The 15,013-nt window shown below is 40.0% G+C and overlaps 1 protein-coding gene across 5 annotated transcripts in view; it reads left to right on the forward strand.

Annotated features, from left to right (window-relative positions):
* Positions 1 to 15,013, forward strand: part of MTM1 (myotubularin 1) — a 115,330-nt gene that overhangs the window by 28,996 nt on the left and 71,321 nt on the right. For 3 of the 5 annotated variants that reach the window (XM_081124977.1, XM_081124978.1, XM_081124979.1), the window contains exons 4-5: positions 585 to 679; positions 13,094 to 13,204. In XM_081124977.1, coding sequence (XP_080981103.1) covers positions 585 to 679; positions 13,094 to 13,204 — 206 coding nt within the window. The remainder of the gene's footprint in view (positions 1 to 584; positions 680 to 13,093; positions 13,205 to 15,013) is intronic. The other 2 variants (XM_081124981.1, XM_081124980.1) reach the window with 1 other exon arrangement.

A 15,013-nucleotide genomic window follows, 5' to 3' on the forward strand; every position in this document is an offset into this window, starting at 1 on the left:
TGGCAGAAAAAAGGTTCCCCGCCCCCTATTTAAATGTTTGAGATCAATCTAACTAAACTCTCATCTAGACTATTAAAAGAGAAAGAGTAGACTATAGAAACATCTCTACTGCTGACATTCATTTATTAAAAACATTACAATGTTTGTGTGATTAGAGGTTGGCAAACCTCAAAGCCTATCTGGTGGTTAGTCCATGAGACTGTCCTACAGGAATTGCAATCACCTGGTTGAAGTAGCTCAGCAGTTACCTTTATAACCTCCTGAGGGTAGTAGCAGCAGTACCCTCATTCACTTCTGTTCTGCAGCTATTATCACCTTGCCCCAGGTAGTGACAATGTGGGGGGCAAGCTCAGGGAAGCACTACTAGTGCCTGGAGGTGACATGTGGCCCCACTAGTTCCCTCATGACTCCACTGGACTTAGCATGGTAATGTAGAAACATTGCCAATGCTTGCTTTTAAACTTTTCAGTGATTTTTTTATTGTAGTTATTCTTAGCCAAATAGTTTGTATTAAATTAGTGCCATTTGTTGTGTATCTTGGTATATATTTCCATTATTTTAGGGTACTTTTTTTATCTTAATAGACAAAGAAGTTATTTACATATGTCCTTTCAATGGCCCCATTAAGGGAAGAGTTTACATCACAAATTATCGTCTTTATTTAAGAAGTTTGGAAACGGTAAGTAGAATCTAAGACCATAAAGATGACCCTAACTGTTAAAGATAATGCTAAACTGTTTCTCTTCTACCTTGCAAGATTGACTGTGGCTCAGATTAACATGGGGGATACATTTGCTTCTCAACTCTTAATTTTTGGCTTATGTAAAGCTTATTTAACACTAACACTTGTATATGTAGTAATAGAGTGACGCAAAAAAAATAAGTTTTGTCTCTCATAATAGTGGGGAGTGCTTGGTAACTATAGCCATTTGCTAGTTTGGAGAAGTTTGTTAGGTATAGAATAGTGGCTCTTTAGCAGAAGCACAGAGTAATTCCACCTGTGGAGCTTTAAAAACCCTACAGATGCCCTAGATTTATTGCATCAGAACATCCAGGCCTGTGGTCCCGGCACAATTGTAATTTTTAAAACATCACAGTGGAAGATGCTGATGTGAATCCTTTGTTCAGGCCCACTGCTCTAGAACTTTCCAAATGTTTGATTATAAAGCACCAGGTAGCAGTTTAGAACTAGGCTAACTATGGTGTGGCTTAGTGCCACTCTACCTTTTCATTCCACAGCCATGAAATGTTTGCCGCAACATTTCAAGTTACGTTCTACTGGTGGAACAGTGAAATGGAGATGATATGCTCCGGAAGGGAAAGAAGGAGTGAATAGCCACTGTGGCTGTCACAAAAGGACCTATAGTAGATGTGGTGGTTCACCATTGCCCAGGCTGGCCTGAAGGGACAGACTTATTTTGGTGAGATGGACCAAGAGGGAGTAAATAGGTCCAGGGTACATGGAAGAAAGCCCATCAGCAGCTTGTACACAGGAGACATTGAGACTATTGGGGGAACCTCGCTTTTGTTTTATTGCTTTTACCTTGCAGTTTCTTATTTAAAACAGTTCTAATCTAGATTAGTTTGGATCTTTTGATTTTTTTTTTTTATGTTCAGTGTTGTGTCCAAAGTCTGAAAAATGCTATTTATTACTCATATTGCCTTAGTTGTGGTAGTCCACTTTTATGGTGTTCATAGACCTGTAGGGTTCTGAGATTGGATATTTTATTTATGTAGATCTGTTCAGGCTCCTAAGTAAGACTGGAGCTGAATAAATGTTCCTCATTTTCCAAAATGCAAAAGAAGAATCTCACCCGACTGGCGTGGCTCAGCGGTTGACCTAGGATCTAGGAGATCGAGGTTCAATTCCTAGTCAGGGCCCATGCCCAGGTTGCGGGCTTGATCTCCAGTAGGGGGCTGCACGGAGGCAGCCGATCAATGACTCTCATCATTGATGTTTCTATCTCTCTCTCCCTCTCCCTTCCTCTCTCTGAAATCAGTAAAGATATATTAAAAAAGAAAAAGAAGAATCTGGAAATTAACAGAGCAGTGAGCTGGATGTCAATCCTTGGCAACAATTAGCAGCAATTCTAGAATTACTCATTTAAGTAGATGACTTTTAAGTACCTAGAAAAAAAAGAAACCATTGGGAGTGTTTTTTGTGCTGTCTTAATTGAATCAAGGCATATGACAGACTCCAACAAAGAAACATGAGCCAAATGGTGGTGGTACACTTAGGTGGAGTTATTGTCTGTGTATTAAAAGGTTGAGGCCAAACAGCAAGGGTGGTCACTCATGTCTTGTAGTGTGGGTCCTTTGTTTCCAGTGTTTCTAACGCAGTACAAATGAACACATAGAAAGCATGCATGTCCAATGTGTGAAAAACGCAAAACTAACCAATGTGGTAGGTGACAGAGTTGGGGTTGGAAACTATCTGAATCAGCCAGGATTTTGGAGTGAAACAAATAATATGCATAAATAATTTAGCATAAATAACATTTACAGTTGTATCAAAAAGGATGGAGGAGGTTTGTCTTAACAGGAGCCCACACTTATTTGATCCAGTAATTGGACATGACTGATTAAAAAGTTAATAGAACTGTAGACTGAATTAAGAAAAGTATAATAACGGCTAGACAAAATGAGGTGGTAGTCTTGTCTGAAGCTGCACATTCAAATCCAGATGCCATACTTTAAGAGGGACAATGACAAACTAGAGACAGTTCATACAAAGGGAACCAGGCTAGTGAAGGGGCTGTAATATGAGCAATGATGGAAATAAATGTTGATCTTTCATGTGAAGAAAGGAAGACAAAGGGAGACATCACAGAGCTACCTTGGAATTTATGAAGTGCCTCCTGTGGAAAAGGGGTTAGACTCATTCTATACAGCTCTCAAGGGTCAAATTGGGACAGATTAAGATATCTTATGCTAATATAGGGGAGAATCATAAAAAATTTAGAATTAATGCAAGTGTTATGGTCCCTTCACCTCTGAGACTTTCGTTTTGTTGACCAGCCACTCATATGCCTGATTCCATTTTATCCTGTCATTGATGATGAACTGGGAAAATTATTTAAACTGTGGTGCTGTGACAAGATTGTGTATATTGTGTGATCTCAGTGATGTAAAACAAACAAAAACTACCTGTAGAAAAGAGGCCAGAAGGAAATACACCAAAAGTTCTAGTACTTGGAGTATTTGGAGAGTGGATGGAATTGGAGGGAGCATATATTCCTTTTATAATTGATAGAGTACTTAGCAAGCTTTATTTTGTTTTCATATGGCACTCTAGAAGATGGAGATTAGCGCTGAATGGCTGAATAAAATGCCCATTTGACACTGCCTTCTAACTTTTTCTTCTTCCACTAAGTGTTACATAAGCATTTTGGCTACAACATTCAGTCCAAGTATAAAAGCAAGCAGCTAATGGCAGAAGACATCATATAAAGAAAGGCATTTAAGTGGTTATGTAGAAGCCTAAAAACATAGTCGTCATAGTGTTTCTTAAAGTTCTAAATAAGAGCATTAATTGTGGATTCTGCTGCAAAACGTGAATTTTTTGTGTGTGTTTGACAACGAGCTGCCATCTCACTGGTGTTTTGAAGTGGACACCTGTTTGTTTCAGGTATGTAAACACTGCAGTGGAAGTGCAGTCTGACTTGGAGTCAGCTGTCTAAGCACAGTGGTCATTTCCTTAGATTGTCATGGTGGCCTTCCACCTCGCCCTCCTTCATGGTCTTCCCCCACCACTCTGGCCTGCACGCTACCTCCAGAGTATCCTCCTCAGACCTAGGCTGACCAGCTTACTTCTCGGTTCCAAAATTCTTGTTGGTACCCTATTGCCCATAGAATAAAATCCATTCTCCTTTATATGGCATAAAAATCCTCCTGACTTCTCTTTCCTTGACTCATACCACATCTCCCATACTCTTCTCAAACTACACAAAACCTCTTCCCTTTTCCCATCATGCAAAGCCCTTTCATACGTCTGTACCCTTGCATGTGCTGTTCTCACTGTACCTGAATGCCCTTTCAGAAGCCACTATTTATCCTTCAGAACCCACCTCAAAAATTGTTTCCTCTATGAAACCTTCTCCAGCTTCCCTTGAAGAAATCACTCTCTATCTAAACCTGTAATACCCCTCCCAACACTTCCTCTCCCTTCCACTATCTCCTATTTTATATATTTCACTGCTTTATCTTGTTCCTTGTCCATCTGAGGACAGGGTTGCTTGTCTATCCTTTCACTGGTGTACCCTCAGCACATAGGACAAAGCCTGGCACATGAAGGTGCTCAATCAGGCTGTGCTGGATGAAGGAATTCTGTCTTGCTTATATGCTGCTTTTTCTGTGGTCATAAGTAATAGTGAGTCCTTGTGGCCCTCTGCCTAGCTATCATAGTGTCTAGTAGACAGGATGTGCTCAGTAAAAGTGTATTCAGTGAGTGAACTTGGGAGGGAACAGGCCTCATTACTGTTATTTGACCACATGTCGAAGACCCATAGCCATCTTTTGATCTTGAGGGTGCTCAGGAATTTGGCTTGAAGTTGACCTTGTCACTCCAGTGGGGGCACTTTAGGTATGTACTGCTTTGTAATCTGGTAGACTATCACTGGGAAGAGTGCTTCCAGATTCCTTTCCAGGAACACTTTGAGTTCAGGTGCTATAGAAGATGAGAAAGACAAATTGACCCTTTGTTTATTCATGTGTTCATATCTTTATTCCAGAAGCTTTCATTGAGCCCTGTGGTGAATCTAACACCATGCTAGGTGAATGATGTGGCATGAATAATTGTGGTTTAACATGGAAAAGACTGCAGTGGTTGCGTAATACTATGAGTTTACAAGGGAGAGGATGATTAAACATGTGATGAGTCATAGAATGCTTTATAGAGGAGGTAGTACTTGAACCAAGTCTTGAAGAATGGTAACAATTTCCTGGACAGGAGGGTAAGTGGGAGGAGCATGTCAGGTAGAGAGTTTCCAAATCATATGTATAACAATATGGAAAAATACGATATACTGTGGAAATGGTTGAGTGATCTGTTGGAACTGGAATATAGAAGGTAGAGAGAGGAGTGGAGAATGGGAGGCGATGGGGCTGTATGCATATTACATGGAGAATGTTATGTTAGATGTGTATTTCAGGAAGAGGAGTCAGATTGCAGCATGTATGATGGATTAGGGAGAGAGAGACTGGAGGCAGGAAGTTATTTTAGTTTTCCAGGTAAGCAGTAAGGGCCTAATACAGCCCTAGTTGCAACAGAAAGGAGGGAGCAGCCTTGAGAGATCCAGGAGGATTTGTGTGGCCGTTGGAGGTGGGAGTTGAAGAAAAGACTGGAGTTGAGAATGATTCCTGTTATTTTTTGGCTTCAATGATTGAAGCTGCTCCCAGTCATCAAAATACACATTATAGCTCTCGCCAGTGTGGCTCAATTGGGTGGGCATCGTCTCATGTACCGAAAGGTTGCCGGTTCAATTCCCACTCAGGGCACAAGCCTGGGTTGTGGGCTCGATCCCCAGTAGGGGGTGTGCAGGAGGCAGCTGATGGAGGTTTCACTCTCACATCAATGTTTCTATCTTTCTCTCTCCCTCTCCCTTCCTCTCTCTCTAAAAATCAATAAAAAAATATTTTAAAAAATAGACATTACAGGAGAAAGGAATGTGTTGGAGACAAACCCCAGGCCAAATAAGTCTGAATGTGTGGGCTTACAGTGGTATAACTATCAGGTGGAAATAGCTCAGAAGCAGTCGGAAGCATGGCTCTAAAGTTTTGGAAGTTATTAGCATATCATTATTGGTAAAAGCCGTATACATCCGCAAGATTCCTTGGGAAGAGATGTGGGCTGAGGAGAGAACCCTAGGGGATATGAACATTTTTCCTTGATGGGGAGAGAAGAGCCACTGGAGAAGAGAAAGAAGAGGTGTAGAAAATCTGAGAGAAGGCTTTGGTGGAAGTTGGTAGAAGAGAAAAATCTCAGGAAGTGATAGTGGAGCATGGTGTAAAATGTTGCAGGGTTCAGTAAGATAAAGAATGAACAGGGACCTTGGAGGGTGACCATTAGGAGGCACTGGGAGCTCAGGTAGAACTGACTCTGTGGTGATGTGAGTCTGATTAATTGGTCTCTCTTGCTTTTCCTTCTACTTCCCAATGGAAGATTTGCCAGCTTCTGGTCCTGAGCACACTTCTATTCAGTCTTTGCCCCTTGGCTTCATCTATTCCCTGACTCCAGTCACTTTTCTACAAATAACACCATATGTTAACAAAGCTCCTTGAATTTACCAAGCCTTTCCCACACATTCTCATCCCATCTGACAACAGCTGACAGGTAAAGCATATGCTCCCTGGCCCATTCCCTTAGACCCTCCCCCTACTCGACTTTGTTTTCTAGTGCTGACCTTTCTTCTGACCCCAGTTTCTCATTTCTTACTGCTTGTTGGAGATCCCTTGACTTTCCATCTGACAGCCCAGGTGCATGGCCAAACTGAAATTCTTCAGCTCTTTCTCCCTTCCTGGTTCCTTCTTTTGGCATTCTTGTTTCTCTTGATGGTGCTACTTTTCTTCTAGTCACCCTGGAATCATTTCTCTAACCCCCTCCCACCTTCTTCTCTGCAGTCTTCTTCAGATTTTCCCGGTTCTTTCTAGTCCTGTTGTCCCACCCTAGTCCAAGTTCTCATCACCAGCACCTATCTCCAAGGCCATTGAAGTAACTTCTCCCACTTTATTCTTGCTGGCTCTGTAAGATGTTCTCACAATCTTATTCCATTGCTCAGAAACTCTCAGTGGCTCCTTTCCTCCCTCATTTCAGATTCTTTAGCCAGGTACTTACAGTCCTCTGCAACCCGCCCCTAACTCATCTCCCCTAATCCATCATACATGCTGTAATCTGACTTCCCTTCCTGAAATACACATATGATATGTCATTCTCCAGGTAATGTGGGTACAGCCTCATTGCTGCCCATTCCTCACTCCTCCCTCTACACTCTATATTTCATGCCCCACCCCCACTCACACTTTGAAAAATTATTTTGAAATATTTAACAAAGTTTATAAAGGATAACGTAACTATCTGTGGATCCAACACCCAGCTAAAGAAATCCCATTTCTCCCCTTCACTTCAGAGGTAATCATCATTCGAAAGTTGGTATTTCTTACTCCTGGTCATTCTACACACCTCTTTTAAAAATAGGATGGAATATAGGGGATGTGTAGGAAGCTAAAGGAATGGAGGCTTTTAAGCTTTCCAAATAAGTAGTTGACCACCCTTGGAAGTATAATTTGGTTCTAGAATTAGGACTGCTGATAAGTGTTGGATATACAGTTTTCATTTTCGGATGGTAACTCAGAAACAATGTTCTTCCTGGATTAAATTCAAGGACAAACTTATTGTTAGGATTTTCTCTAAAAGCTGGGAACATAGTGATTCAATTCTTCAGGCAGAGTCTCACCCAAAGATTCTTGGATACCATTCAAGACCCTCTATAAAGACAGAACACACATTAACTTTTATTCAGTAAGGGTAGTTCTGTGAGAGACCAGAAGAACAGGTCTGCTTACTTTGCCTTTTGATGGTTTACCAGTGCAGAGGTAGGACTTGGAGAATCAAGATGGCTGGATAGCCTGCATTTCCATCAGACTCTCTCAAATATCTGGTTCTGAAATGAGCTTTGGACAGGTGATAGGTATCATGCCACCAAAAAGCTGGGCATATAACAAGTGTGCTAACACTTAGGTTCCATTATCTCTTTAATTCCTGCAATTTCAGCTGTAAGCCTTGGATACCACCCAGAAGGAGGCAAAGTTTATCTTCCATTGAGGACATTTCAAAGCCAGACCTGTATTTTTTTTTCCAGAGGGAAGGCCCAACCAATTCATTATAAGCGGATTCTTGTAGTATTTTTCTTTTCAGGAAAATACATTGGAAACTGATCAAGGCTGTTCTTTCTTTAGGTCCTACTGTCTAGTGGATTTGGTACCTGTTTTCTTTAAAGGAGATGAAAGCATGTTAAAAAGACTAAAATAATAAAGCATCCTAGTGTGTCTGTAGGTAAGAACATAAGTGGGAACATAGTATCCACACTATAGGTATTCTTTTAAACTTCAGTCTTAAATCATCTTATATTGCTGCTGCAAAATGAGTGCTGTTTTCAGTTTAAAACAATCCCTGCTAATACCCTATATCCCCATGCCCCTTGTTGCCATACCATCCCAACTTGCCAATCCCCAAACTTGAAACTCGGGGAACTATTGAGCCCTGCTTTTGAAGGTCATATTGTGGATTTAATTAATTATTCCCCCTGCAAGTTCAGACACTTTAGGCCTCAGAAAGGGTCTCATCGCTGCTTTGGCAATTCTTTTAACCTCTAATTGAATTCTTGTTTCTCCCCCCATCACATAAGTGACAAACCCTCTATGTTCTTTAGCTGACCTCATCTCTTGCTGTGTTGAAAAGTTAAAAGTCATCTTCTTGAATCTCTTATAAATTCCCCTCTCATCACCTTATGATGTCTGTTTTCACCCATCCATCTTCTTGTCCAAAGCAAATCCCTCTAATTGAGCCTTTCTCAGGAGCCTTAGTGCCCCATTATGCTTCTATGTCTTATGCATGTGGTTTTCATTGGCTCTTCCCCTGACCCCCACCCCAAAGACCTGCTCCAGTCTCTTTATTTTAAAACACCTTGCATCCCTGTTCCCCCCTGATACTACTATCTTCTTTCTTCTCCTTCTTTGCCAGACTTCTTTTAAAAAATTAGTCCACACATGCTGCTTCCACTTCCTGTCTATTCACTCCTTTACTTCTTGTGGTCTGACTTCTGTTCTCTATTGAAACTATTCTTTCACTGCTCAATTCCAGTGGCCTTGATTGAGCCCTCAACTTTTTAACTTCTCTGCAGCTATGCGGTATTGTTGATTACTCCTTCCTCCCTTGTAACTTTCTCCATGCATTCTTGGCTCTTCCACTTCTTTCTGCCTCTTGCCTTTATTACAGTTTATTTTTTTCCTTCCTACTTTCTCATTTCCCCAGAATTACGTATATTTCCCCAGAATTTTGTCCTCACCCTCTTCTTTCTCAGCTGTCAGTTGCTTTCCAATTCTATAGCTCTGTTCCTGATTTTTCATTTTTCATTCATTGACTGTTTCAGAGCCTGCTGTGTGTCAAGGACTTTGCCAGGTGCTAGGATATAATGGTGCGTACAGCAGACAGTCTCTCCCTCATGAAGCTTTAGTTCTGATGGCATTGACAGACATTAATCAGATAATCACACCAGTTGCATGGGAGCAGTACAGGGGTACGACAGTTTGAGGAGCCCGCAAAATTGTCCTGAAAAAATGCTGCTTGACCCATAGTCTGAAGAACAAATAGGAGTTACCTAGATGCTGGGCAGAGGCTGAGTTGAAGAGAATAAGCTGAGAAAACAGCATATGAGAGGCCCTGAGACCAAAGGGATCATGTGAAAAGGTGATAGTGTGGCTGGGTTGGGGGCTAGGAAAGAGGTGAGAGATGAGCAAGAGAGGCAGGTAGTGGTCAGAGGTGTTTAGAGGTGAGCAGTGAGAAGCTGCAGAAGTGGTTTAAGCAGAGGAATGATAATATCAAATTTACTTTTGTGAAAGATCACTCAGGCTGCTGTTTGGAGGGCAGATTGTAAGTGGAGTAGTAGTAGCTACAAAGAGACCGCTGTGCCTATTCCAGTCATCCAGAGAAGGTTCTGGTAGAGTTGGAGAGAGGTTAACAGATTGGAGATTGATTTAAGAGGTAAACATGAGAGATTGGATTAAGGATAATGGAGAAAAGGGATGACAAGGATGACTCCTGGGTTTCCAGCTTTGGTAACTGGATGGATGGAGTGCCAGCCATGGAGATAGGAAGGTATAGTTTGGAGAGAGAAACATCACATGTTTAGTTCTGGACATTTTGAGTTTGAGGGGCCTTTGGGATCTCTTCCAGTTCTGTATTTCCAGCTGCCTCCTGGATATCTGTTCTTGAATAATTTATTATAATCTCAAATCCAGTGTGTCTAAAACTGACAAGGTTAATCTTCCTCCTGAACCTCCTCGTACGTTCTTTACATCTCTTGGTGGTTGTCCCAGACACTTGAGTCTAAATCTGAGTCATCTTTAATTCTTCCCCAGTGGCTCATCTCCTTTTGCTTTCCACCTCAGTCACTTTCCACTTTCTTTTTTTTCTTTAAATATGTTTTTATTGATTTCAGAGAGAGGAAGGGAGAGAGAGATAGAAACATCAATGATTAGAGGGAATCATCGATTGGCTGCCTCCTGCACCCTCCCCCCCCTAGGGATCGAGCCCCCCAACCCAGGCATGTGCCCTGACCGGGAATCAAACCCTGATCGCCTGGATCCTAGGTCGATGCTCAACCTCTGAGCCATGCCTGGCCGGGCTCACTTTTAATTCTTAATTCTTCTCCTTTTTTTTTTTTTTGCATTCTTGCTTCTTTGTTAGAGTATCCAACTTTTATTTAGTGTCTACTCTATGTATTTAGGAATACAGTTGGACAGACACTGATAATCTCACTATAATCTAAGTATAATAACAGACTGCCTGATAGTATGTTTTTAACAGTATACAGCTATGTATGTTCATAGTTACTGAGTAGTGTCTTTTTTCTCCAGGGATTTGGATTTCAGTCATGTAGTGATGTATCTTATCCCATGAACAGCTAAAAAAATACCTCCTTATAGATACAAACAGAAAGACCTGTAGCTGCATACCAGAGCATATTGAGCCACTATAGTTGCATAGCACAGCTACGTCTTTCAAATAGTAAGGGATTCTTTGCTATAATAATAACTTCCATTGTTTTTTAGCTACCGTGTGACAGTCACCATGCCAGGTAATTTATGGCCATTATCTCTAATCATCCCTACTTTACAGGTAAATGTGGCTGAGAGATACAGTAACTTCTTAAAATCATCCAGCTAATAAATGTCAAAACTCAGATTTGAACCATTTTTGTCCAACTTAATAGCTTGTGCTCTTTTCTCTACATCATAATAACCATACTCTTACACTTTTTAAACTTTTTATTTTGACATAATTATGAACTCTCAAGAACTTTGAAAAATGATACAGAGAGGTCCAGTGTACACATCATCCAACTTCTGCAATAGCTGTATTGCTTTATCAAAACCAGGAAATTAATTGGCACAATACAGTTACATCAGTTTTTTCATGCCCTCATTTTTTTTCCATGTTTTTCCATACAATTCTATCATATTTTATCCCATGTATAAATTTATGTAAGTATCACCAACTGTCAAGATATGCAACTGTTCTGTCAATGCTAACCAACTCCCTCATCCTGCCCCTCTATAGCCACACCCTCCTTCCCCTCAACCCCTGACAACTACTTCTCTCTTCTCAGTTTCTACAATTTTGTCATTTCAAGAATATTATAAATGGAATTATACAGCACATGACCTTTTGAAATTGGCTTTATTCACTCAGCACAATGCCCTTAAGATTCTTCCAGGTTATTGCATGTATCCATAGTTCACTCATCTTTGTAGTTGAGTAGCATTCCATGTCATGGATGCACCACAGTCTTATACTTTCTGAATTTCTGGAATACCCATGAACTATATTATATTTTATGAAGAAATGCTTAATTTTTATATTGTGTTTTAAGGGGAATGATTTAAAGTAAGAGAAAAAACTTCATTCGTATCCCCAAAAAGACATCTTTTAAAGAACAAAAATTCAATAAGCACCTTAAAAATTTTTTTTATCAAAGTCATCTAACACAGTCATCTTCCTGTCTTTGTCCATATAAATATATATTTTGCATTGTTGTAGTCACAGTGTATTTTGTATGCTTTTTTCCATTTAAACTTATTTTTCCATGTACCATAATTATTTTAGTAGCTGCATGCTAATTCAATTGAGTGGGCTAACTGTAATTTTCTACACCCTGATTTTCACCTCTGGCTCCCTTGAGCATTTTCATGCATACTGCTTTTCCTTCTGATGCATGATAGTTGTAATATAAGTTCTTAGGAGTGCAGTTATGGAGTCAAAGTGTAGGACCATTTTTATCGCTCTTTTGATATGTGTTCCCAGACCTCATCTTGAATCTCAACCCTTCCTCGTATTTTCTAAGCAAGTTACTAAAAGTTTTTAAAGCCTTGGTTGCCACAACCAGAAATGGGAATACTTCACCTATATCCAGAATGGTTGTGAGGATAAAATGAAATGATGCATGCCAAGCCCCTGTTGTGCTACCTGACACAGATGAGGAATTCTGTGTGTGGCAGCTGTAGTTACCTTGTTGCAAGGATTACAGAATGACTTTGCTAATGTGATTTCATCATGCCAGCAGTCTTATGGAATCCTTGTAGCCAGCATTGAATAAGAAACGATGGAGAAGCATTGCTATACATTCAGGTCCTTCCGATTTGAGAAATGTACTCATGCCTAAGATCGGCATGACTTCCAGGTGCTTGGCTTCTAGTGGGGGAATACAGACATAGAAGTTCATGGTAACAAGATAGAGTGAAGCAAGTGGTGTAACAGCAGTCTGAATCAAGTGTAGAACTTCAGAAGAGAAAGTGGACAATACTGTGTGATCTAATTGGAAAGCAAGGCTTCGTGAGACGTGAGATGCGTGCTGAGCCTAGACTGAAGCCACAGGAAGAATTTTGGTAGTTGGGAAAGATAGATCATCTTAGTCAAAGGGAGCACCATGCACAAAGTACATAGGCCTGATTGTAGATGAAATTTTTGAAGAACAGTGAAGGCGTTCATTTAGTTGGAGCACAGAATGTCATGGGATAGAAGCCTGCAGAGACAGGCTGGAAGCAGCATCATGGGCCCTTGAATTGTGTACCTAGGAGTTTAGTCTTCATTTTTTAGGCAGTGCAGAATGGCACATGTTTGGGAATGCAGTTTGGTTGCATAACTGATTATTTTAATGCTTGCTCTTTCATGTGTGATCTATATCATATTTTCGTTTATAAAAAGTGGTAAAAGGGCAAAGATTAAACACCCTGAAAGCATACGGTGGATTTAAATTTATTTTTGACATTTTAATTATACTGACAGAAATATTGACTTTTATATTTTTGTCCATTACAGGATTCTGCTCTAATACTTGATGTTCCTTTGGGAGTGATCTCAAGAATTGAAAAAATGGGAGGCGCGACAAGTAGAGGAGAAAATTCCTATGGTCTAGATATTACTTGTAAAGTAAGAGATTCAGTACTTTCTTACATAAAAAAAAAGGCTCACTAGTGTTGAATGCTCGCTAGTGTTGACTGATAAGTAAAAGTTAATGTGGTTTAAAAAAAATCAAAGACCTCTGTTCTTCCTTCATGATCAGGCTTTCCAAAACCAAACAGGGAAATAGCCCTATAAAAGTGACCTGCTGCTGTGACCAAGTGTGAGGACTTGAACTGGTCATTTTGTTAGCTTGACTGAGTAGGAAGAAAACTTTATAAGTAAAATTTCACACTTTTTAGTTTTTGCCCAGGTCTACTCCTAGTGTCCTTTCATGTGATGTGTTACCAGCTAGATACCTTCACACTGTGAAAGTAAAGAGAAATACAAGAGATTTTGGCCTCTGTTAACAGGATATGTTCTTATCTCTAACAACCTTTCTAACTCTTTCATAGATAATTTTCAAAGGTAGTAGCCTAACATTTTGTTTTTGCATGGTGAGTGGCCGGGATTTAATGATAACACAGTTTATATAGTAAATGATAACACAGTTTATATAGTTATAATAGTAATCATCTATTGAGCTAATCATCTAAACTGATAACACAGTTTATATAGTTATAATAGTAATCATCTATTGAGCGTCCAGGTCGGTCCAAACACGTGCTAGGTGGTTTGCATTCAGTCCTTAGGGCAAACCTCTGAGATGGACAGTGGCATCCCCATTTTATAGATGGGGAACCTAAGGATAAGATGAATTAGGTAACTTAGCTAAGATTACCCAACAAATGGCAAAGTTGGGATCCAAATACAGTGAGATAATCATTTTGCAAACAACAAAATAAACCCTCTGGCAAGAAAACTTGTTTCAGGGTATTATCAGAAGACCACACTCTATAGAAGAATGCCCAATCCTAGAAAGAGCTAGAGGGCTTTGGAGATCATCTGTCCCAGTGGATCTCACACCTAGATATGCCTCAGGGTAACCTAAAAAAAAAAAACCTCTTTAAAAATGTAGATCTTTGGGTTCTACCACAAATCCTACTGTAATCTCTGAATGTTGGGTCCCAGAAGGCTGGGACTCTTTCAAATGTCTTATTCTAGTGCAAGGGTTAGCAGCTTTTTTTCTGTAAAGGACCACATATATTTTTTAGACTTTGTGGGCCAATAGCATCTCTGTCATATATATGCCTTTGTGATTTGCTTTGTTTTTTAACCCTTTTAAAATATAAAAAAAACATTCTCTTAGCTTGATGACCATACAAAGACTCACCTGGGCTGAAGTTTGGTGACTCCTGGGCAGTCCAAGTCCTGTATTCTATGTATGGGGAGATGAGGCCTCTGCTAAGTGGGATTACTTGCCTAGGGTTGTCCAAGGAGCTGGTGGAAGAACCAAGAATGAAAACTCAAGTCTTCTTTTCCTAGTCTCATTCACTGTGATTTCTTAAAACCAATCTCCTATGGTTTTGTTTGGATTAGGAACACAATACAGTTTTTTGTCTCTGATTTATAAAAGATCAAGACTAGTACACTCTATCAGAAACAAAGGATTATGTCATTTTTAGACTTGCACTAAAATTCTCCATCATACTCCCCACCTTGCTGTTTTTGTTTTTGTTTTAATCCAAGCTACCTTGTTGCCTTATCTATGATCCCAGCTATAGTCTACCCTTTGAGACCTAGAAATATGGGGATTTACTTTTAAGGAAAGCTTTTGTGTTTTGCATAAAAGGATCCATGGGAGTATAGTGTTATATTACAGTACTCAAGGGAAAATGGGGTTGCTATTTTGATGTTTTTGAAGTGACTTTTATTCTAATAGAGTTTTTAACAAATCCT

Source organism: Miniopterus schreibersii, assembly GCF_964146895.1.
Source record: "Miniopterus schreibersii genome assembly, chromosome: X".
NCBI classification, from domain to species: domain Eukaryota; kingdom Metazoa; phylum Chordata; class Mammalia; order Chiroptera; family Miniopteridae; genus Miniopterus; species Miniopterus schreibersii.